Raw genomic sequence first — 22,229 nt, 5'->3', positions numbered from 1 at the left:
TCCCCACTATGTCTCAGTGACTGGAACTGGGTCCCATATCGATCCAAACATGAATCACTGGCAAGAGAAACATGAGACACTAGGATTAGTCTGTCATCGGGATGTCTCCCTCCCCACTTTAGGAACAAGGACTTCTGAGAAACATTTCAGGGCACTAGGAAGGAAGCAGTAGCGACAATGAGCTGGCAATCAGAAATGTGTCTCCCACACCGGTAATTATTTTTTATCGCCATTTTACAGATGGGAAAACTGAGATTAAGAGAAATGAAGTAATGCCTTAAAGCGACAGTCAGATGCCAACTTAGTATTTGTACCCAGAACTCTTTTAACTCCAAAGCCCTGACTCTTTCTACTATGGAATGTACCAAGAACTATTCTCTATCTGCTTATGAGTAAGACAGATTCTTATATCCACACCTACCCCAGATTCTTGCTGGAACAGGGAAGGTATAAATAATATACACATACATTCACATAATATTTTATTGCCAATAAAATTACATCAGAAAAATTTATATTCAGGTGCCTTCATTTGACTAGCGTTTATTTAGGGCCCTCTGGGTGACTTTTGGGGATAGAAGGAAAGCCCGAGCCTTGAACTAGGACAAGTCACCAATGGGGAGGCTGTGTGCATGGGGAACTACAACTCTCTGTGACACATTCAGATCGCCATGGGGTGACAGAGACAGACATGCTGGACACCGGGTTCACGGGAAAGGAGAAGACTGAGGTGGGATTTGAAAGACACACGGAAGCTGGTTCAAGGAAGAGGGGAAACATTTTTGCTAGACAGAGAAAAGAACCCTGCAAAGCCACAGGCTTAAAAGCTCACATGGCATTCACGGAACAAAGAGGGATTTCACGTGGTCAGAAAGTAATGGGGGGGCAGGAAGAGGGAGAAAGAGGGGCCGGAGGGGTTTCCCAAGGGCCCTGTGTCCCAGTGGAGGAGTTCGTCTTGATTTCGGTTTGGCGCCTGGAAGATTTTTAGGCGGGGCTATAAAGTGATCAGATTGGAATGACTTTGAAAACTCGAACCCCTAATGAACCCGAGTGAGTGTGAGCGTGAGCGGGCAATGCAGAAGGAAGGAATGGGCGGCTCCGGCACAGATGTGCGCTCCAGATGTGTACATTCCAGCACAAGTTAAGAGAAGGCGCCAAGAACGGATTAGGAGTTACTCTCCCTGGCGTTGGCAGCGTACGTGGTCAAGTGGGGACCGACGTGCCAATGCAGGGATGAGCAGGCCGTCCGGGGTTCGAAAAGACTCACAGAGACGACAAATAATGACTAATGTATCCATGCAGAACAAACACACTGACTCTGAGATGATTATTATTATCTTCATTTTACTTATTTACTTTTAGACAGAGGGGAAAGGAGGAAGAAAGAGTGGGAAAGACCTGTGGTTGCCTCTTGCATGCCCCCTACTGGAGGTCCGGCCCGAGACCCAGGTGTGTGCCCTGACTGGGAATTGAATCAGTGACCCTTTGATTCAAAGGCCACTGAGCCACACCAGCCAGTGCTGAGATTATTACTAAAAGCCTCTACCCGGTGTTTACTACATTCTAGGCACTCTGCTAAGTACTCTATGAGCGTTACCTTATTTCATTCTTACAACATCTTGTAAGGAAAATTTAAGCTACATTGTGTGAAATTGCAAATATGTAATGTATTTAATTTAGAAAAACAGATCAAGAAACCTGGAGGTTGGCAAAGGTCGCATAGTCACACGTAGCAGATTTAGGACTGGAACCCCTGTCTGTCTGATAAGAACTTTACAGTAAGGCAACCTTGAGTTCTAACTGCAGCCACCCCTTACTAGCTGTGTGTCCTGAGACGAGTTACTTAACCTCTCTGAGCTTCCATGTCTTCATCTATAAAATGGGGATAATAACTGAACCCCCTTATTAGGTAGGGATTAGAAGAGAGACTGCAAAAGCCAGATGCAGAAGAGGTGTCCAATGACTGTTAGCTGTGCTTGTCTTCATTGCTATTAATATTCCGAAGCCTGGGCTGTTGAGCCACTTCCCAGCCTGCTGTGGGGGAGATGCCTCCTGGGGTCAGCGTGTCCCCTGGAAGGAAAGGAAAAGAGATTGTACTACAGGAAACATGACCAGTGTCACTGGTAAAGAGTCTTCGAACTCACAGGGTGAGGGGAGCCAGGAGCTGTGCCTCTCATTTCCAGAACTGCAGACCCCTTCTTGGTCCCTCCTCTCTTGAGGTCTGGGGTCCTTGCAGCCACAGGGGATTGACCCAGGAGGAAGCAGCCTCTCCCACTGCAGAACGTGGCTGGGGCCACTCTGCTCTCACTCAGGGCGGCCTTCCTGGGAGCTGTTTCTGCCTCCTTTTCTCAGGAATCACCCTGAATAAGAGAGTATTTCCAGGAAATCCCAGCTGTCTTTGCTTTCGAGAACCACCTTGATCCGTGAGGGGTCCTGCCAGTCCCTACTGCCCTCAGGCCTCATGTATGCGCTTTCTGACACATGCGTGTTTGCAGTTGTCTGTGTGTGTGTTTCCGGGCCTAAGTGAAGCTGCGCTGGCATGGGCTGGGGGTTGGCAGCTTCTCGGCAGCAACATCTCCAGGACGCCTTTTCCCCATTACATTCCATGCCTGGTGGGGCGCCTGCCTGCTGGGTGAGTATTGACTCTCTGCACTTCGCCATCTAAATCTTAGGGTGTTCTTTGGGCAGAAATTACAAGTGCCGCTAGTTGGAGAATGACGTTCAACCCTGGCCTCCAGCTGTTCTCAACATATCTCTCTCCTGCAGGAGGATGGGGGTGCTTCAACTCAGACTGATATGGAGGCGCTACACTAATAAAAGGCTGAAAGAGGTCGAGAACAGGCGGGCCAGCTAAACCACACCTTCGTTTCAGCGTTTTTTGGATGTGCACAGATCTTTCCGGCACTGTCTGCCCTTTTGCTTGGCTGGACTCTTGCACAAGACCTGGCTGCCCTTAGCTCAGTCTCTCTGAAAAACACGTTCGGCCCCCTCCAGAGAAACTCAAAACACAGACACTCCTTATGCATTTTCCTGGAAACATTCTATAGCTCCAGCCTGGGAAAGCTTCCAAAAGTTTTGGAGAACCAAAGATAACAAAGAGAGAGAGCGCGAGCGTGCGGTGCAAGAGGAGAGAAGCTTGGGCAAATGCTCCTGTTGGTTAATGTTCAAGGGAACAGACTTGGATTGTGGGGAAAGGAAAAAGGAAGGGTTTCCCAGGTCAATTTAAACATTTGTGCTGTTTGTTTTAAAGGCAATTTCAAAATATTTGGCCTCCCCAAAGCAAATTTTTGGAATCTACCCAGAGGGCAAAAACTTACCCTTCCCTCTTCAACCTGGAAGTTTTCACACCAGAGGCCCAACTCATTCCTGAGCTCTGGCTTTTAGAAAGGACTTTCCCAGCCTTCCAAGACTCCCTGCCCCCCCTCACCCTGCTGACCTGTAAGGAGTTATTTTTGCTCCACCCCGAAGCAGCTGCATTCCAGCTGTGGCGCTATTATGAAACATTCAGGAATGCCCTGGCTGGAAAGGTAAATGAGGAGTGTGTCCTAATGGCACCCGAATGCTGGCAAAAAAAATCTGCAAACAGAGAAGCACAACGAACAGATTCTTGACTTCAGGTTCCTTTTATAAATCTGTGCAGAAGAGCCAGCTGTGAGCTTACAGAGAGTTTTTAGTGGTTTCACAGACAAAAGTGCTGACCAGCCTGACACCCCTTACTGTGAAATGCAAGAAACAAAATTCGAACAGATTTGTGAGGAGTCAAAAATATTTTCACCTGCTCATGAGCTCTCATCTTTTTAATTAAAGGCATCGACTTGCTCAAAACAAGTCTTTGGAAGAACAAAGTAAACAGAACCTTAATTTAGGAATTTGCCAATTGATCTTGACTACTGTAAGCAGGTTATATCAGACGATGCGGGTCTCTTGGGAGGATCCCATCCCTTCCAAAGGGACTGCCTTTGCCTGAGGACTCAGGTGGAAAGGGGGCCTTAGAGACCAACAAAGATCCTTTGAATACACAGAAGTTGGCCAGACAGGGCAGGCCTGAGCAAATGGCTTTTTACGCAGCTGAACCACACCCCGCCCCCCCCCACCACCACCGCAGCTGTCAGAGCAACTGCCACCAAGCCCCGTGGATCGCCAGAGTGCTGCAGCATGAACTGGGGCCTTTCCCCTCAGTCTCTCCACCATCACGTCATCTCCTGAGCCTGCACCGTGGACCTCAGGCTAACGACAGCCCATCTCACTATCTAGGTTTAGACCAGCTGGCAGCAGCTGCCTAGCTACACGCTCTTATCCAAACTGCTTAATTCCCTGGGTCCTGGGATTCTGCACCTTTTCACCAGCATCATCGGCCACCAAGCAACAATGAACCGCCATGGGAATTCTTTGAGAAGCCAAGTATCCAGGGTGAGGCACTCCATGAAGTCCTCCATCAATTCCCGGTGCTGAAAGCGGATATGGAAATTTAGTAGGAAAGCTGGTGGCCTGGGACCCAGGGGGCCACTAAGCTATTGTGAAAGCTTTCCTCTCCCCACTTCTTCCTGCTCCTGCTGTCCCACTTCAAACACTCCCTACCATCCACCTTTTAACACCTCCAAGGCCACCACTGCCACCACCCCCCTCCCACCACTGGCTCAACAACTCGCTGCTCACCCAGGTCCTTTCAGAGTGAAGTGTGCTCCGTTGCCATGGAGAGTGCCTGTCCCCCCCCCCCCAAGCCCCTACTTTTGGGCGCTTTGAGACCCTAGGAGGAAACTACCAGAAAAGCCCCAAGCATTGTCCCTCCTGAAAACAATGGCTCCCAGGGTCTGTGCCAGACACTCACAGCACCCAAAATAGACCCATTGTCTTCTTGTGCAATATCCAGGAATTTGGCGAAACTCATCATTTTTCAGGTTACCGATAAATGCAAGTTTGGAAACTGAAACAGGAAGGAACGCGGGCTGAGAAGGCTTTCATCCAGCCCACAGCGTTTCTCTCTCCAGATGCAATATCGTTTTCTCGTTTCGTTTTGTTTTGTTTTTCCGCCGTACTTTGGTAGGGTTAAAATTAGCTGGCAGCATTCTGGTCACATGCTAGACAGCAAAACAAAAGGGAGCTGTTCTGAGGCAGCTCCTGAAGCAGCCCCGTGGACCTTACTAATCCATGGGCTTCTGGGAGCTGCCTCTTCAGGCCCGGGTGCAGAGGGGCCGCCCGGGTGCAGAGGGGCCGCCCCGGTGACGCCCCTCTGATGCCCGTCTGCCGTGACAGGGCAGAACATGGGCAGTGTCCAGGCAGTTTGGAATCTCGGGGCTTGCCTCCATCTGGGAAGGCACTCGAGAGCCCCAGAATGGTTTTTGCAAATCTTACCACTTGGAAGAGGAAGGCTGGGAAAAAGGAAGAACTTTCGAAGCCAAAAAATAAGCACATACCACAAGGACGTCGAGAGACAGAGGAAGGGCAGGGTCTGAAATGTGAACTGAGGCATCACCTTCTGGGGGAAGGGCTGCTCTTGCCATGGTTAAAACGGAAAATCCTGCTCTGTGCGGGCGGCTCTACACATAGATTCTTTATCTCTGGACCCTGATAATAAAGGGTTTCTGGTGATCTGCTTTGTTCTTCTGGTTTAAAACTGTCACTCTAAGGCTGGGATGAAAGATGCAGCCTCTGATTCCTGCAGGCAGTCAGGAAGCATCGCTTGCTCAGTACAGAAACATGTCGGTCAACCTGGGAATGGGATCACCACCACGAAATATGCTTGGGCTTGACAAAGCTTAGCAGCTTCGAGAGCCAAAAACCCAGCTGCCTGGATTGTCTGGGGAAGGTGGGGTCTGGGGTGGGGGTGGGAGGAGGGACTGGGAGAAAGAAGGACTTTTGCAATCACCTGATTTCTGCCCCCAATTCTGTCCTGTTTAATTCCAAGCCACACCCATCTCCAAATATCTCAACGGTAAATAGATCCTAAAAATCACACAGAACACTACCCCTTCCACTTCTGTGCCTGCTGGCAAGGTGAAGCAGATGGCTTCTATCGATAAATTTATTTATTTACTTGAAGTCAGGAAATGCCAGCGAGACAGAGTGCGGGTGACTCTGGCCAAAATTGCCGTGACGATCGTAAGCAGACACCCAGAGAGAGTCTGGTGGAAACAAAGGGCAGGTAGGCCCCAGGAACCCGGGCATTCTCCGGCTCTGTCCCGTCTGGCCTCCACAGCAGCCGTGCACTCAGAAAGAAATCCCTCGGTCGGTTCAACATCCTGTGATATTCAAAGGTTTGTGTGAGCTATGTAGCACCCACTTGCTCAAAAGGGGTCCATAAACTGAGCAGGCCTCTGACTCCGATCTCATCCTGAAGCCCTCATTATACCGACAGGCCCAAACAGAAATTCCCCCTGCCTTAGCGCCTGGCACAGAAGGTCCTCTTTAATAAACATACACCATTTTTTAGTGGAACAGCCTCAAGGTGTTAAAAGTACATAAAGGTCTGAAAGCTGAAGCCCTAGATAAACAGTGAGCCGAAATATATTTAGCAGAAAATATTGAAAGCCACAGGAAAAATATGTTCTCTTCCTGGGATGTTAACAAAGGTTTAAGTTCAGGAAAGCTTCAGGAAACAGCGAGCCGGGTCGAGAAGGAATGCTGTTCAATGTAAATAAATCACTAAACCTCTTTGGCCTCCATAGGCCTTGGCTGGAATAGACTATTTCATTTTTTCCCCATTAAACAGGCCACCCGGAGAGTTGGCATTATAGACCTGAACATGTACCAAATCTGAATGTGCTATTTTGTTTCTGTACATTGAATCAGACTGTGTTTCAAACAGCAGCTTGTGCAAAATAGGAGGCCAGCAGTGCAGACCGGCGCAACCTCACACTCAGCATAAATGATAGACCTGTTTCACCTCGGATCACCCAGTGTCTTGTCTCCAGAAACATGCCCTCTGTTGTTGCTGCCCGGGTGATGTCATGCTCATTCTCAAGCCCGAGGCTCCAAAGGGCTCGGGTGCCTCTACTGCAATAAGATGCCTTCAGAAAGACCCAGATTTCCTGTGGGCTCAGGGCAGGGAGAAAGAGGACAAGGAAGGAGCTGCAGCCACTCTCCCTAAGATGGATGCTGCATGATGTCAGTGGCTGGCTAAAATATCTGGCATCCTTGCAGTTCTAAGTTGCCAGCAAAATATTATTAAAAAGATAAAATACACGCAAACTGTGCAGAATGTAGGGCTCCTGTGTTTACATCCGGGTTTTGATGACTCAAAGACTTACACTTGGACTTGCTGAAAAGCTCTATTAAAAACACAGCTTTGTGAAAGCCCCCAGGGAGCAGGAAGCAGGGCTGGGGAGGGCGTGAGATTGTCTGGGGTGGGTGGGAGGGGGGGTGGGCGTTTTGGTGACCTGCCCCAAAAGGGTGCTTAGTCCTGTGGTCCTGACTGGCACTTCAGAATCGGGAACCGCTTAGAGGTTAACCCTCTTCTCCGCTTCGGAACCAGGGAGAGGAGGGTTAACCTTTTTCCAGAACATTTATTTCACCATCTCACTGACTAGGAGGAGGAGGGGCGGGAGAGAGCGAGAGCCTGCCGCGCAGAGAGGCTGCGGATCACAAGGCCACTCTGATAGCCTCCTGTCCCCATGGCAACCGCAACGGCATTTATCAGTTCCTTCTGCGCACAGGCACAGCAAATCTGCATTGCACATGGCAGGCTTCCAGCATTTCAAATGAAAGAGCACTTTGAACGGCTGCCAAGTTTGGAAGGAGCAGAACTGTCAGGGCTGCTTAAAGCTGGCAGTTTATACTGGGGAGGCTTTCACTTCCCAGAATCCTCTGGGCCTGGCGAGCTGCCAAGTACTTAGCGGAAGCTAAAAAGTAACTCACTCCGCTCCCTCCCTTCCCCTCCCCTCCTGCCCCTGCTCTCGCTACCGCCACCCCCCCCCCCACCCCGCCATTCACCGCAGTGCTCTCAAAAATTTCCACATGTCCTGTGTCACCAGTGCAGACGGTACAATGAAAACCAGAACCCTGGCTCCCCATGCCCGGGCTTTTATTAATAGGGGGCGGGGTTGGGGGGCAGGTTGGAATCTGACGCTGACAGCCGGGGCACCGGGTCTTCACTGTACCTGCCATAACCACAGGGTGTGAACGTGTGTGTGCGCGCGCGCGCTCGCGCGCCTTGCAGCCTCAAAAACACATGAATAAAAATAGAAGTGAAAGGAGCTTTAGTGTAGACACCCAGAGTACAGGGTCACTACTAGGGTGGATTTCAGTTGGGTGTTTGGAGCTTCATTTAGGGTAAGGAATGGAGGTTATGCAGGCAGCGTGGTTCAGACGCAGCCTTGCCAAGAGCCTTGGGGAAGAGGGTTGTTATTGAGAACCCAACCAGTGTTGGGAGCTTTTCTCCTATCTCTGGGGTGTCTTGAAACCTCTGAGGCCACGGATGGGGAGGGAGTCTGACGATGGTTTTCAGTGGAAAGTTTACCAGATAACTTCTGATTGTCACGCTGTCGCACCCAGAGCACAAGGGCTTCTGCTAGCAGAAACTGGAAATTGGCACCGTGTTCACTGTGCTGAATTTTTTTTTTTTAAATTATAATCTACACTGAGATCAAGGGCCCGGGCTTCATTTTCCAGCACAAATAGAACAAAAATTGTCTGCCGCTTAGGCAGTTGGATAGAGTTCAGGAAAACTATGTCTGGCATTAATTCCAAAGTGGAGGTTTTGGTTCAAGCGAGGCCCATTAATTTCAGTAAACTGTTTTCACTAGTCCGGTCCCTGCTGTGCGAGAACTATTTATTACCTTTTGCTAACTTGATGTCTGCAGAGATGTAAAGTAAAAGGGGGAAGAAATCCAGGGTGGAGATATCTATATCTTGGATCAAATGGGTTTTGCACCTTCCCTTTGGGGGCTGTGTTTTATGAGGCATTTTCTATCTGCGGTTTTTGTTTAGCAGCCCCCATGTTTGTTTTTGGTTTTTAAATCCATCTTGCACAGTGAATTAGAGGGGAGAAAATCCTAAAGGAGAGGAAACTAGCAAGAGCAAACACCTATCTCCTGCCTCCTTCGGAAGGGCCCCTCCCAGACACGGGGGTTTTGTGTGCCTGTCCATGGCTTCCAGGCTGTAGGTCCAATGCAAAGCCCCAGCATGATTCACCCTGACGATCCCGGCTAAAATACACCAAGACAGTCCATTTTGGCATTTGTTCTCCCTTAGGAATTTTACTAGCTGCCTTAGAAAAGCACATAAATTGCTTCCCCCTCCCTCTCTTTTTTCCATGCCTCCTCTCTTCGTCCCCACCCCTCCCCCACTCCATCTTGATGTCATTTCAAAGGGAAGGATGAAAAGGGGGGATTTGTCAGGCGGTCAGGTTTGTGAATGTGTCTTTCTAGACCTCAGCACACACAGGCACACACAGGCACACACAGACACACACACCCCGGTTGAGAGTGAGAATGTTAATCAGAATTAAAAGCCAGTCAGTATTATTAAAGCATCAAACATGCAGACTTAGAAAGAGGAGTGGGGTGGGGCGGGGCGGGGCAGGGGGAGTGGGAATGAAATATAATTCCATTCTCTGATTTACTAAAAGAAAGGAGGGGAAAGGTAACACCAATTTGGTCAGCTTGTCAAATGTCAGAATTATTGGTCTTTCCTTTTAACTACCCCTCCGCCCGCCCCAACCGCCCAACACAGTCAAGTTTCGTGCCTTTCCCAACTGTGATTAATCTCTGGCAGAGGCTAGAAACGGGAGTAGGATTCTTGGCTGCCCATTCTGATAAACAATCTGTTCTTGGGAAGAGTAGGTGAAGGGGGCGTCAGGGGGTGTGTTGGGGGGGGGCGAGTAATCTGCGGGCGTTGTGGGGGAGGGGAAGAGGAGGGAGGGTACCCGAGGCCAGCCCACCTAACCCTAGCAGAGGCCCGCCCTCCCGGAAAATGCAAGTGCCCTTCCTTTGGAGCGCGTGGTTTGGGGTGGGTCAGGTTTCCTGCCCTTAAGAATGTGAACAGGCAGTGGATTCATTCTTGCTGCCAGTTCACAACGTCCAGGAAACGTCAGAGGGACTACGAGGGCTGGGGGAGGGAGAGGAAAGGGGAGTGGAGAAGGGAAGAGCCCGCGCGCCTGGAGGAGGCCTCAGACCCGTGTTGAACGCTCTGGGCGCTACCGACCCGGGGGCTGTGGTGCAGAGACCGCTTGCCTCGGTAAACCGAGGCAGCGGCAGGCAAGGTTGGGTGGAGCGGTGGTGTTAGGAAGTATTGTAAAACGGAACAGGGGACGCAGGACGATATCCAAAACAAAAGGAAGGACTATCTTGCGGCGTCGGAGGTCGCTGGTATCCAAACTGTGTAGGCAACAAAGCTGGCTGTGGATTTTGCTGTGGGTTTATTGTGTGGGCAGCCAGGCGGAAAGCGACAATGTGAAAAAGTGGGGAGGGGCTGAAGGGAAATCAGTGCTGAGAAGGCTGCGCATGGCTGGGAAATGTCACCAAGGAGAGTGCAGTGGCACCGAATAAAACATGAATAATCGGCTACCTCTTGGAAAGGGAATGTAAAGATATTAATAAAGGCAAGAACCCGGCTTCTTCTCAGTCTGAAAAGCAAATCCATTCCTCACCCAACCATCCCCCCCAGCCCTCCTGTCTACCTTGAATCCAAGAAGCTTAGGCTGGGCTCTTGCTTTCCTCTAGATTTAATTACAAGAAAATGCTGAACAAAAACCTGTAATTACACCCTTAGTCCCTGCCACTCAGGCGAAGCACACTTCCTGCCTAGTTTTGTTTTTTAAAGAAGAGGTCATTGCCTCTTTTCTTTCTAAATTGACCAAAACAAACCAAAAAAAGTGAAAGCCCCAAATACATCCAACTGTTCCAAGCTTCAGCACCCCCAGGGATTTGGGGACAGAAAGTCCTGTTCCTCTAGGAGAGATGAGAAGACAGCCTAACCCTGTGATTGTCTCACTCTAGCACTTAAGTCCAGAGTAGTCACTGCCTCTTTGTCAGCCTCAACAAACAGAGGTGCTGGGCCGGCCACCTCTGGAAGAAACCTGCTAAGAGCAAGATGAAGAGCGAGGACAGGCCTCGCTTCCCAGGCCTGTCCTATTTTTATACCCAGGAGGGCTTAGTGCTGGAAAAGAGGTTCTTTACAAGGGCTCTGCTTTCTGAAGCCCTAGGCATTAACATACAGAATTTCACCATAAGCCCCTGAAGTAGGAAGAATAGGTTTTGATATCAGTGCTTGACAGGGGAGGAAACTGAGGCCCAGAGGGAATAAGCGGATCGCTGTCAGTCAGTCCTCTGGCTGGTGAGACTGTTGAACAAGCACCGCCCCTAGTGACCATGGGGCTCTTGAATCAGGAAACTAGGACACCGAGGAGGAAGTGGAAGCTTCTAGATTTTGGGCTGGAGCTAATCAGGTTCAGGTGATCGTTAAGTCCCCAGGACTAAGAAAATGCTTGCTAAATAAATAGTTGAATGACTGAATGAATGGCAAACGGAAAGGCCCAAGCTAAGGAGTCGGGAATGGAAACCCAACAAGCCATCTGGCAGCTGAGTTTCAGCTTTGAAACAATGTGTAAGTGACGAGAATAGTTTCACACCCTCTACGGACACACACACACATCTGACTTGGGTCCTCTGGGTCTGGCCAGAGAGGGCATTTCAGGTTAAAGCATGGTGGTCTTCTAGATGAGTCAGGGTTGGGAGCCCCCGGCTCCCTCAATTTCTAGCTCCAGTGACAGGTAGACCAGGTCCGACTGTCTGGGTTGTAGGGCCCGTAGGCTAGACATGCTTTGAGGGCAGCAGCCCGCCATGGTCATCAAGCAGACCCCAGCTCGAGTGCAGGAGGCTACCCACCAGGTGGCTGTGCACATGGCAGGTGTGGCCTCAGTGAGGTGAGAACAGAGGGTTGTTACCTGTGTGATATGAACTGCGGCTCTGAGAAGAGGCTCCTTCCAGCATAAAACACGCCCTGTCCACGTTGTCCTACCCCTTCAGCATCTAGCCCGAGGTCCTTCTGAGGTGCGGACATTGAAAATGCAGCCATCCTAAATACTCACAAAAGGGCAGCTCGCTAAAGCTCCTGAATACTTCAGTGTGTTCTGGAGCTTCACACTTTCCTCTGTCACCTCTGCCTAAAGCCAGGGCACAGAAAACCCAGGGAGAGAGAGAGAAGTCTTAGGGGACACCAGGGAAGCATGGCCACACAATTTTGCTCAAAGCTGAATGATGACTGATTTTAACTCTAAAATTACTGGTGCTAAGTTGTGCATAATCTTACATCTATTGGGACAGTACTGGCGCTGATAATCTGTAAACTCCTATAGGGAGAGGCATTTGACTTTCTTGTCATTTTTTTAATTGATTTTTTTTTCTAAGAGAGAAAGAGAAACATCAATTTGTTGTTCCACTTATTGGTGCATCCATCGGTTGATTCTTATATGTGCCCTGACTGGGGACAGAACCCACAGCCTTGGTGTATTGGGATGAGGCTCCAGCCAACTGAGCCATGCAGCCAGGGCCTTTCTTGCCATTTCTTAGAGGCACCAGGGACATACCCGCCCACCCCCTATAACCACCACCACCACCACCACCACCAAAAAAGGCTAACAGCAACTGGTGAGTGAGAAGGAGGAATGCAGGGGTTAGAGCCAGGGAGCCTGGTTTCCAGTCACTGTTGACCAGCCCCGGACCTGCTTTCCTCACCTATACAGGAGAGTGATGAAAGTCACACCTACCTCACAGGGCTGCTGTGGGGATGGTGAGATAATGTCTGGGAATGTACTGCAGAGCCCTAGACAAATGCTGGTCATTACATTGTTCATAATAATCTCTTACATTGGAGTATGTACATTATAACATTTTATCGTTCACACAAACTAATGAGGCAGGCAAAAGAGGCGGCCGGTTGAATTATTCCCATTTTACAGACTAAGGAACTGAAAGTTCAAGTGATTTGCTCAAACAGCTATATAGGGTCAATCAAGTCCAAGTTGAACATCATAATGTAAATATGTACTCAGTCCTAAGGTGCCCTCCCTTCCTCCTTTTCTCCTAAATTTTGGGTTGAACCGCCCAGCAAAGGCAAGTCAAAATATTTGGAGACCCTGGCCCATCCACCTCAACCAGGGACAGCAGTGATGGCTGCCTATCTCTACCAGACTTGACAGAGGAACTGGAGGCTGCAGGGAGGGCTTAGCGTTCTGAGGCCAGGCCTTCTGGCTGCACCAGCAGGAAAACGCTGGCGACGACGGGTCTCTGTAGCTGGACGGTGGAAATCCCCAGCTCTGGTGCAGGCCACAGGGAACCCACCCACTGGCACTCCTGCTCACTGCAGAGGCCCATGCGCATGCGGGGTGAGGTAGAGGGTCCCAGGGTGTGCGCACCTGTGGGCTAGACAGCCCCTTCCAGGCTTTCTGCCCACACTGGTCCTCCAAACCCTCCTTCCCAGCTGCCCCCCTTTTCTTGGGGTGTGCATGTTTGTTTTAACCCAACCGGGTCGGTGAATAGCACCCTTGTCTTGGGCTTCCCGCCCCCCCCCCTCCAGGCCTGATCCTCGGGAGGCTCATTCCAGGGTTCCTTTATTTTTGGACCTTAAAAAAAAAATCAGCTATTGCCGAGGACAGCGCTGGACTCCCCCGTGCCCTGGCATGCTGGCAAGGAGAGGAAACGGGGAGGAGGCAGGAACCAGACGCGACTCCCCCCAGCCCCCCAGCCCCCCGCCTTTCTTCCCTTCCCTGCTCCCCGCCCCTTCAGGAAGAAAGCATTCAGAGATCTGATCGCTCGCTGCCGCCGCTGTGCCAAGCACCAACCACTAACTAGGTCCTCCTTTTCCTTCCACCCAATTTTGAACGGAGCGCACAGGGGCCTGCGTGCCCCGGGCTGGGCAGGTCTTGGCGGGTGGCGCAGGGTCCCCTCCCCTGGGTTTCTCAGTGAATCACGTTGTTCCTGGGATTTCACGGTCGAGTGGTTCTTGCGTAACCCCACCGCTCAGGACTAATACTTTTTATTTTTAATACCAGAATTAATCCTTTAGGAATCGGCAAATACTTCCGCCACGGAATCGGCCCAGGAGTAAATGTGTAAATTACCATGCCGACTGGATTCCCTCACCCCCACAGCCTCAGGGGTTCCTGGCACGCTGGGATGGTGGCTCTTGGAGAGGCCAGAGGAGCGCCCAACCCAGACGTTTGTTTTCATCTACTCCGAGGTGGCTTTAGCGGGCCGAAGAACCGTGTCCTGCTTACGGCTGGCCTGAGTGTTACCAAAAAAGGGCTTTCTCTTGCTCCAGCGCTTGGCTACACGCGCTGCAGCGGGGGTGACGTGAGGTTCAGACCCGGCCTCCTCAAAGACCCAGCCAGCTGGCTTACAGGGAGGGATGCCAGGCTAAGAGTCCCCCGCCCGACCCATCTCTGCCACAAACTGGCGGGGGCTGGAGGAAAAGAGAGATTGCAGGGAGCTTTGAAGTGAGTGGGTACACTGCGACCTTCTCACCCTAATGCAGGGCCATGGCTTCCGGAAGGACCAAGTGGAGAGATGACCTTGTGTTCCAGTTGAGAGTGGGGTTCTCAGATGGCAAGTTGGGGGGAGATGCAACCCCAGAAAGGAAATTAAGGGAGGACTGCAAGCCTTTTCCCTTTGCCCCAGTGCAGGTTGAGCCTGGCACTGCTAGTCTCCCAGACCCCACCGCCAGATTTGTCCCCCTCTCTCCCCTCCTGGTGTCTTAGGTTGAGCCCCGCTGGTTCACCCCTGTTCCTGCCCACTGTGAGGGCAGTATTGTTATATGGAATTCTCCTTCTGGGGAAGTCTGTCTCCAAAACATCAATGTTCTGCCTCTCACAATCCGACACATCCCTAAACAGGGCCATCTCAGGCAAGCAGTTCAGACGACGTACATGATGCCTATTTTTTCAGGGCAGGAAAGGTATCAAGAGAGCGATGCCTTTTAAATTAAAGAATTAGGAGACTGTAATGGAAGTTTGTTTAAATGCATGTTTATTTCTAACTCAGCATGTCTGAAGACACCCAGCGTGTGTGTGTGTGTGTGTGTGTGTGTGTGTGTGTATCTCCTTTAGTAACAGGGAAGACTGAGACAGACAGGAGAGGGAGACATATGTGTGCGCATACCAAACATAACACTATGGCAGAATCCAACTTGCTTTTTCTCTAGAAGCCTGGCTAGAGGGTTGGGGCTAAGTCGCTAGTCCTCAGTATTTTTGGTTTAATAAAGGAATGGGCTGGATAAAATACTAGTGTAAAGAAACAGACAAATCACCCTAGCCAAAGCGAAGAAGAGCTGTGAGCCCTGGGCTGACAGGGTTGTCATTCCATTTCCCAGCCCAGCGTTTTGACTCACTCCAGGGTAGCTCTGGCGTGGGGAGGGCTGAAGTCTGGCAGGGGTGAGGCAAGGTTCCTGGAGCGGCTCTTTACAGAGGAATGACTGCGCAGAGCCAGCCAGGCCAGGGAAAGTTTATTATTGTTGGGGAGTGCACAGTGAGCTCACTGTTTTGCAAAAACAGAACTCTGGCTGCTTTGAGATGAAAGAGGGGCTCCCTAGGGCTCTTCCTTTCCCCCTTTCTCCCTATCCTTAAAAACTCCCCTCCCTTTGCACTGAGGGCCCCAGAATGAGTGGGGGATGAGGTGCTGGGGAGTGCTGGATGGGGGGGATAGGCTCCAAAGGTCAACTGTCAAAATAAAAATAAATACTTCTTGTTGCCCCAACTGCACATTATTACAATTCGTAGTGATAGTAAGGTGATGCTCCTTACATCTTACTTTCACCTGTGAAACAGCTGTTGTACTAACATTAATAACACTGAGAACTTACTGACAGTGTCCTGGGAGACTGCATGCTTTATGGTGTGTTTACGTTCCAGTCAGTGGCAGTGGCAGATCCCCAACTTCTGTATATGGAAGAAAGTAGCACAATTCTGTTTGGAAGGGAAGAATGGGGGTTGTTTATGAAGGTGTATTTGCATAGTACTTTACAGGACATTGTATGTAATAAAGTAGGGGGAGGCGGGCGCTAATGGAAATTTTGAGCACCGGAAACCACCTCTGAGAACCCAAGCTAGTCAAAGCCACCTCTCAAATCAGATTTACTGGATTCAGATCTCGGCTCCATCTCTAACGGACACGTGACCTTTGGCGAATTATTTAACCTCTTTACTTTCTGGGCCTGTAAAAACAGTGTTAATAATGGAATTTACTTTATTGATAATGTTGAGGGTTTAATGATGATACAAGTAAACTACCCACCAGTGTCTGGCTCACAGCAAGTCTCAGTGACTTACCTCCTATTGTAACAAGAAGCAAGCTGAAATCTCAAACAGTTCTAATGCATTAGACGCTATTATTCCATTTTGCAGATGTGAGGTTATGTGACAGTAAGTAACTAATTCAAGGTCACAAAGCAAGTACAGCAGGTCTTCCAATAAAGGCATTTTTTTCAAGGTCATTTCTTTAAAAAATATATATATATTTAATTTTAGAGAGGAGGAAGAGAGAGAGAGAAATACTGATTGGTTGCCTCTCCCACACGTCTGGACCAGCACTAAACCCACAACTCAGGCTTGTGCCCTGACCAGGAATCGAACAGGTGGTGACCTTTCACTTTGCCACACAAGTTAGGACTCAAGGTCATTTCTTTATAACGCTGATGTTGAGGAAATGCTGCAGGACCCTAACTCCTGTTTATAACAATTAGCTTATGGTGAAATTGGTTTGCTTAAGGTCCTAGAACCTATTGACAATGTAAAGCAAGGACTCACTATATGTGATAGAAAGGAATTCCATTCTTGTCTGCCAGACTCCAGAACCTGATTTTCCATTATATTACCTCCCTTTCTCCAGCCTTACCCAGGATGAGCTCAATTTTCATGAGGGAAAAAAGCAAAACGAACAAACAAAAAAACAGACCCAATACTTAGAAGAATGCTTTGCAATGCTCCAGCTAGAGCTATGGCCAACATTTTCGTTCTGCAATAATCAATAATCATGAGCAGTGATATTGTAGTAGCAAAAAAGAAATCATGTCCTTGCTCAGCCTTCTGAGCACTATGGAATTAAATCACAGCACCTGAAAAAGAACTTTGTAAACTGTGCTGTGGTTTTCAAAGAGATATCAGTATTATTAAATGCTGCCCCCACCTTTTATCAAACTCGGAAAGACCACTCACCTGTTCGGCCTCTCCAGCACCTCTCCCTCCCTGCCCCCAACCGCAGCTGTGCGCCGCCAGTTGACTGTTTTCCTTAAAGGCCTCCGGGTGCTCGTTGCTTCTTCAGACATTCAGCCAAAATTTTTAGACTGCGGCTGGGGCGCGGGGTAGGGGGGAGGGCGGGTAGCTCACCCTGAATCATTTAGCTCCATCATAGAAGCTCAGGTTTCTAGACCAGTGCACAAAAACAAATCGAAATGGCAGTTTCTGGAAGAATGGAAAACAGATAATTTTGCAGGTATTTCGGCATTAGTTGGTAGCAATGAATGTAACATCCGTTTGGGGGAGAGGGGAAAGGTTTGATTGAAGATGAAATAGGTAGGTAATACCCTATGCGGAATTGACAGCGAAAATTTGATACAGGACATTTACATTCACTGCCCGGGGTTGGTTGGGAAGCGGGATCGGAAACGAGCTTGTGGTTTTTAAATGCCTTTTTATTTGGGAAAGCCGGGCGGGGGAAAGGAAAGGTCATCGTCTGTTTAATTTCCACCCCCAACCCTGGACTTCCAGCATTAGCTCGCCGGGCCTCAGCTGTCCTACACACACGGGGAGGGGGAGGGGAAGGTGGAGGCACAGAGGAGGGGCCGACTGGGAGGAATCTGGGCGTTGTGCCGCGCATGCGCCTTTGCCGAGCAACAAGTGGGCTCCACAGACAGAGGAAGTGTAAAGGGGCGGGGAGGGGGGGGGGAAAGAACTGGTGCAGAGCATGGTGGTGACGTCAGCGCTCCGCCCGGGCGGCATCCCGCGCGGCCAAGCCCGGGACAGCGTGAGCCGCAGCGCGAGCTGGAGCGCCGAGACGCGCCTCCGGAACGTAGAGTAACAATCACAACCCCACATTCCGGGCGAGTGCAAGCGGGAAGGGATGCGACCCGGGCCCAGGCGCCGCACGAGCGCCCTGCAGCCAACGTGAGCGCCGCCAGCCGCAGAGGCCCGGGCACCGGCCTGGCCTGGGGGCGGCAGGAGCCTGCGTGCGAGCGCTCCTCTTCTCTGATCTCGTGCGTCCTGGAAGCTGTGGCCGTGCAAATTCAGTCGCCGCCAGCGGAACAGCCGACGCTGCGGAGGGGAGAAGCTCCTCTCTCGGCAATCACCCCCTCCCTACCCCGGCCCTCCAGGGAAGCAGCGACTTCAGCAAGATTGGACCCGGGCACCGGGTGGCACTGAATCCTCTAGCCCTCGCTCCAGGCAGCCTGGCAGGGAGAGGACGCAGCTCGTAGGGGGACCCTCAGGGGAGAGGAAGACACAGCCCCTTTCGAGCTTCCACCCACCAGCCACTACGGGGAGGGGGCCAAGAACTAACGGCAGCCGGCACTGGGCACCCTCGCCCCCTCCCCCCGGACCTGGAGCTTCCAGCCCCGGTCCGCGGCACCAGGAAGAAGGCGCCTGAACTCCCCTCCCGACGAAACAGCCGCAGTAGGAGGTGGGGGCGAGGAGAGGGCTGAATTCGCCCGCCGCCGCCCGGGTGGTGGAGCCCCAGAGGAGAGGCGCGGCGCCGGCGGTGGAGAGTCGCGCTCCCTCCAGCCCCTGGGGCAGAACTTTCTCGCCCCCCCTCCCTCCCCCGCAGCTGGACTCTCTCCCCAGGCGGCCAGTCCTCCTGCAGGCGAAGGCGCTGCGGAGAGAGACCGGGCGGGGGCCTACTTTCCCCAGGGTTGGCATCATGTCGGCGGCGCAGGTGTCCTCATCCCGGAGACAATCTTGCTACCTGTGCGACCTGCCCCGTATGCCCTGGGCCATGATCTGGGACTTCTCGGAACCCGTATGCCGCGGTTGCGTGAACTACGAGGGCGCCGATCGCATCGAGTTCGTGATCGAGACCGCGCGCCAGCTGAAGCGGGCACATGGATGCTTCCAGGACGGCCGCTCCCCCGGGCCGCCGCCGCCTGTTGGGGTCAAGACGGTGGCCCTGTCAGCTAAGGAGGCCGCGGCCGCAGCGGCTGCAGCTGCGGCCGCCGCACAGCAGCAGCAACAGCAGCAGCAGCCGCCGCAGGCGCAGCAGCAGCAGCTCAACCATGTTGATGGTTCCAGCAAGCCTGCGGTGCTGGCGGCCCCGTCCGGCCTGGAGCGCTACGGCCTGAGTGCAGCTGCCGCTGCTGCTGCCGCCGCCGCCGTGGAACAGCGCAGCCGCTTCGAGTATCCGCCGCCACCGGTGAGCCTGGGAAGCAGCAGCCACGCTGCCCGGCTGCCCAACGGCCTGGGGGGCCCCAACGGCTTCCCCAAGCCGGCACCAGAGGAGGGACCCCCGGAGCTGAACCGCCAGAGCCCCAACTCGTCTTCAGCAGCGTCGGCGTCAGTGGCGTCTCGGCGCGGGACGCACGGTGGGCTAGTGACGGGGTTGCCTAACCCGGGGGGTGGAGGAGGCCCCCAGCTTACTGTGCCCCCCAACCTGCTGCCGCAGACGCTGCTTAACGGTCCTGCCAGCGCCGCCGTGCTGCCCCCACCGCCACCGCATGGCCTCGGCAGCCGTGGGCCCCCGACACCCGCGCCCCCAGGAGCCCCAGGGGGCCCCGCTTGTCTTGGGGGCGCACCTGGTGTATCTGCCGCGTCTTCCTCCGCGTCGTCTTCGACCTCGTCCTCGGTTGCTGAGGTGGGCGTGGGTGCTGGTGGCAAACGGCCCGGCTCGGTGTCAAGCACCGACCAGGAGCGCGAGCTGAAGGAGAAGCAGCGTAACGCCGAGGCCCTGGCGGAGCTGAGCGAGAGCCTGCGCAACCGCGCGGAGGAGTGGGCCAACAAGCCCAAGATGGTCCGCGACACGCTGCTCACGCTAGCTGGCTGCACGCCCTACGAGGTGCGCTTCAAGAAGGACCACTCGCTGTTGGGCCGAGTCTTCGCCTTCGACGCTGTCTCCAAGCCTGGCATGGACTACGAGTTGAAGTTGTTCATTGAGTACCCCACGGGCTCAGGCAACGTGTACTCCAGCGCATCTGGGGTGGCCAAGCAAATGTACCAGGACTGTATGAAGGACTTCGGCCGGGGTCTGTCCTCCGGCTTTAAGTATCTGGAATATGAGAAGAAACACGGCTCCGGGGATTGGCGCCTACTTGGAGACCTGCTCCCCGAGGCCGTGCGCTTCTTTAAGGAGGGCGTGCCTGGAGCCGACATGCTGCCTCAGCCCTACCTGGATGCCAGCTGCCCCATGCTGCCCACGGCGCTGGTGAGTCTAAGCCGCGCCCCCAGTGCACCCCCGGGGACCACGGCCCTGCCGCCTGCCGCCCCCTCTGGCCGGGGCGCAGCCACCAGCCTGCGCAAGAGGAAGGCGTCCCCCGAGCCTCCGGACTCCGCTGAGGGCACTCTGAAGCTGGGCGAGGAGCAGCAGAGGCAGCAGTGGATAGCAAACCAGAGCGAGGCACTAAAGCTCACCATGTCGGCCGGGGGTTTTGCAGCGCCAGGCCATGCGGCTGGGGGTCCACCCCCTCCGCCTCCACCCCTGGGACCCCATTCCAACCGGACCACCCCACCCGAGTCAGCCCCTCAGAACGGTCCGTCCCCCATGGCCGCCCTCATGTCGGTGGCAGACACGCTGGGCACGGCGCACTCGCCTAAGGATGGCAGTTCCGTGCACTCCACCACTGCGTCCGCACGGCGCAACAGCAGCAGCCCAGTGTCGCCGGCCTCTGTGCCCGGGCAGCGCCGCTTGGCCTCACGGAACGGGGACCTAAATTTGCAGGTGGCACCCCCGCCGCCTAGCACCCACCCGGGCATGGACCAAGTGCACCCCCAAAACATTCCGGATTCCCCTATGGCCAACAGCGGGCCCCTCTGCTGTACCATTTGCCACGAACGTTTGGAGGACACGCATTTCGTTCAGTGCCCATCCGTCCCCAGCCACAAATTCTGCTTCCCTTGCTCAAGAGAGAGTATTAAGGCTCAGGGGGCCACCGGCGAGGTGTACTGCCCCAGCGGAGAGAAATGCCCCCTAGTTGGGTCGAATGTACCTTGGGCCTTCATGCAGGGTGAAATCGCGACGATCTTAGCTGGGGATGTTAAAGTGAAAAAGGAGAGAGACCCTTGAACCACAAGACAGCTATCTCCTTTCATCCAGACCAGCTCCTCTCCAATCTAGAGGGCCCCTCCCCCATTTACATCGACCCTCCCTTCCCTCACCCCCAAGATGTAGAATTGTGAATATAACAAAACTGCAAAAAGTTAGTCTTATGTATAGACATTATTTTCGTCGTATGTTTCTATATTTTGAAACTAAGGTATGTAACTTCTTCATTTGAAGGATAAGCTGGTTTGTGTTAAGCAGTATAATATTGGTTTGAGTCATTTGCATCATATTTGTTAGCATTTATTTGGTGGCAGAGTGTTTGCCTAGGTGCAGAATTAATAGCCCTTAGCAACACTGCTGCTGGTGTGTATTTTTGTAAATGTTATGCACTCTCTGAAAGGAAAGAAATACACAAAAGAAAATGACTTTTTTTTTTTGCCAAGGCCAGTGTTGCTGCCTAAAAAATGATGCTATAAAATGGTGACAGCTTCTTTCTAAACAGCCCCAAGTGTTGAAGTCTTCACTTTGTTTTGTTTTGTTTTTCTGTTCTGTTTGCAAAATGGTAAAGGGGATGTTGGGGGTGGGGTGGGGTGTTTTTCGTTGCAAGTTTGTGAGGGGAAAATGTTTGGGTTTGTTTCAACGGACCTGAATGTGGCGGACCTTCACGTGTTGTTTGGTTTTTGCTTTATCGATGCACGGATGCTTTTGAACAGTAGAGCGAAATGCTAGACATGGAGAACCTGCTCTGTTTGTCCTTTATACATTTCTGTAGTTAACAGAACACTGTAATGTGCCTTGGAGCTTAGTAACTTGTAATAAATTCAATTGATATTAATTCTGCCCCGAGTCGGCAAGTGTGTTTTTCTCGGGGTAGGCCACAGCTCCAGCACCGGGATACTCCCTGCCTCCAGCTGGAACTCTGATGCTGGTGCCTCGGGAAGCCCTCAGAAGTGGCATCTGCAGAAGGCCCTGTGCTGCCTGGCTGCCCTCCCCCCTCAGTACCAGGCTATTTACATTCACCTCGAGGGCAGGGACAGTTGCTGACTAAGGGAGTTCTGT

General features: G+C 52.2%; 1 protein-coding gene and 1 long non-coding RNA gene across 3 annotated transcripts; one reads left to right on the top strand and one right to left on the bottom strand.

Annotated features, from left to right (window-relative positions):
* Positions 1–1,327: 1,327 nt before the first annotated feature.
* On the bottom strand, positions 1,328–5,194 carry LOC119049274 (uncharacterized). 2 transcript variants are annotated; one of them, XR_008392983.1, is made up of 4 exons: positions 4,763–5,194; positions 4,336–4,448; positions 3,437–3,576; positions 1,328–2,070 (listed from the first exon to the last, which is right to left on the bottom strand). It is a non-coding gene; the product is annotated as an uncharacterized LOC119049274 (long non-coding RNA). The 2 variants fall into 2 exon arrangements; XR_005082490.2 differs by having other exon boundaries at positions 4,829–5,194.
* A 12,718-nt stretch (positions 5,195–17,912) lies between these two features.
* On the top strand, positions 17,913–22,010 carry IRF2BPL (interferon regulatory factor 2 binding protein like). The gene has a single exon (XM_037145241.2). It carries the CDS (start codon positions 18,840–18,842, stop codon positions 21,189–21,191), a length of 2,352 nt encoding a protein of 783 aa, XP_037001136.2. The 5' UTR covers positions 17,913–18,839; the 3' UTR covers positions 21,192–22,010.
* Positions 22,011–22,229: the final 219 nt, after the last annotated feature.

The sequence above is a fragment of the Artibeus jamaicensis genome, unplaced genomic scaffold, assembly GCF_021234435.1.
Source record: "Artibeus jamaicensis isolate MK-2021 breed Jamaican fruit bat unplaced genomic scaffold, CSHL_Jam_final contig_851, whole genome shotgun sequence".
Classification (NCBI taxonomy): domain Eukaryota; kingdom Metazoa; phylum Chordata; class Mammalia; order Chiroptera; family Phyllostomidae; genus Artibeus; species Artibeus jamaicensis.
This window is presented reverse-complemented; position numbering and strand designations above follow the sequence as displayed.

Excerpts from the sequence above, each read along its gene's own strand:
- IRF2BPL (XM_037145241.2), top strand. The coding sequence starts at position 18,840 with ATGTCGGCGGCGCAGGTGTCCTCATCCCGGAGACAATCTTGCTACCTG.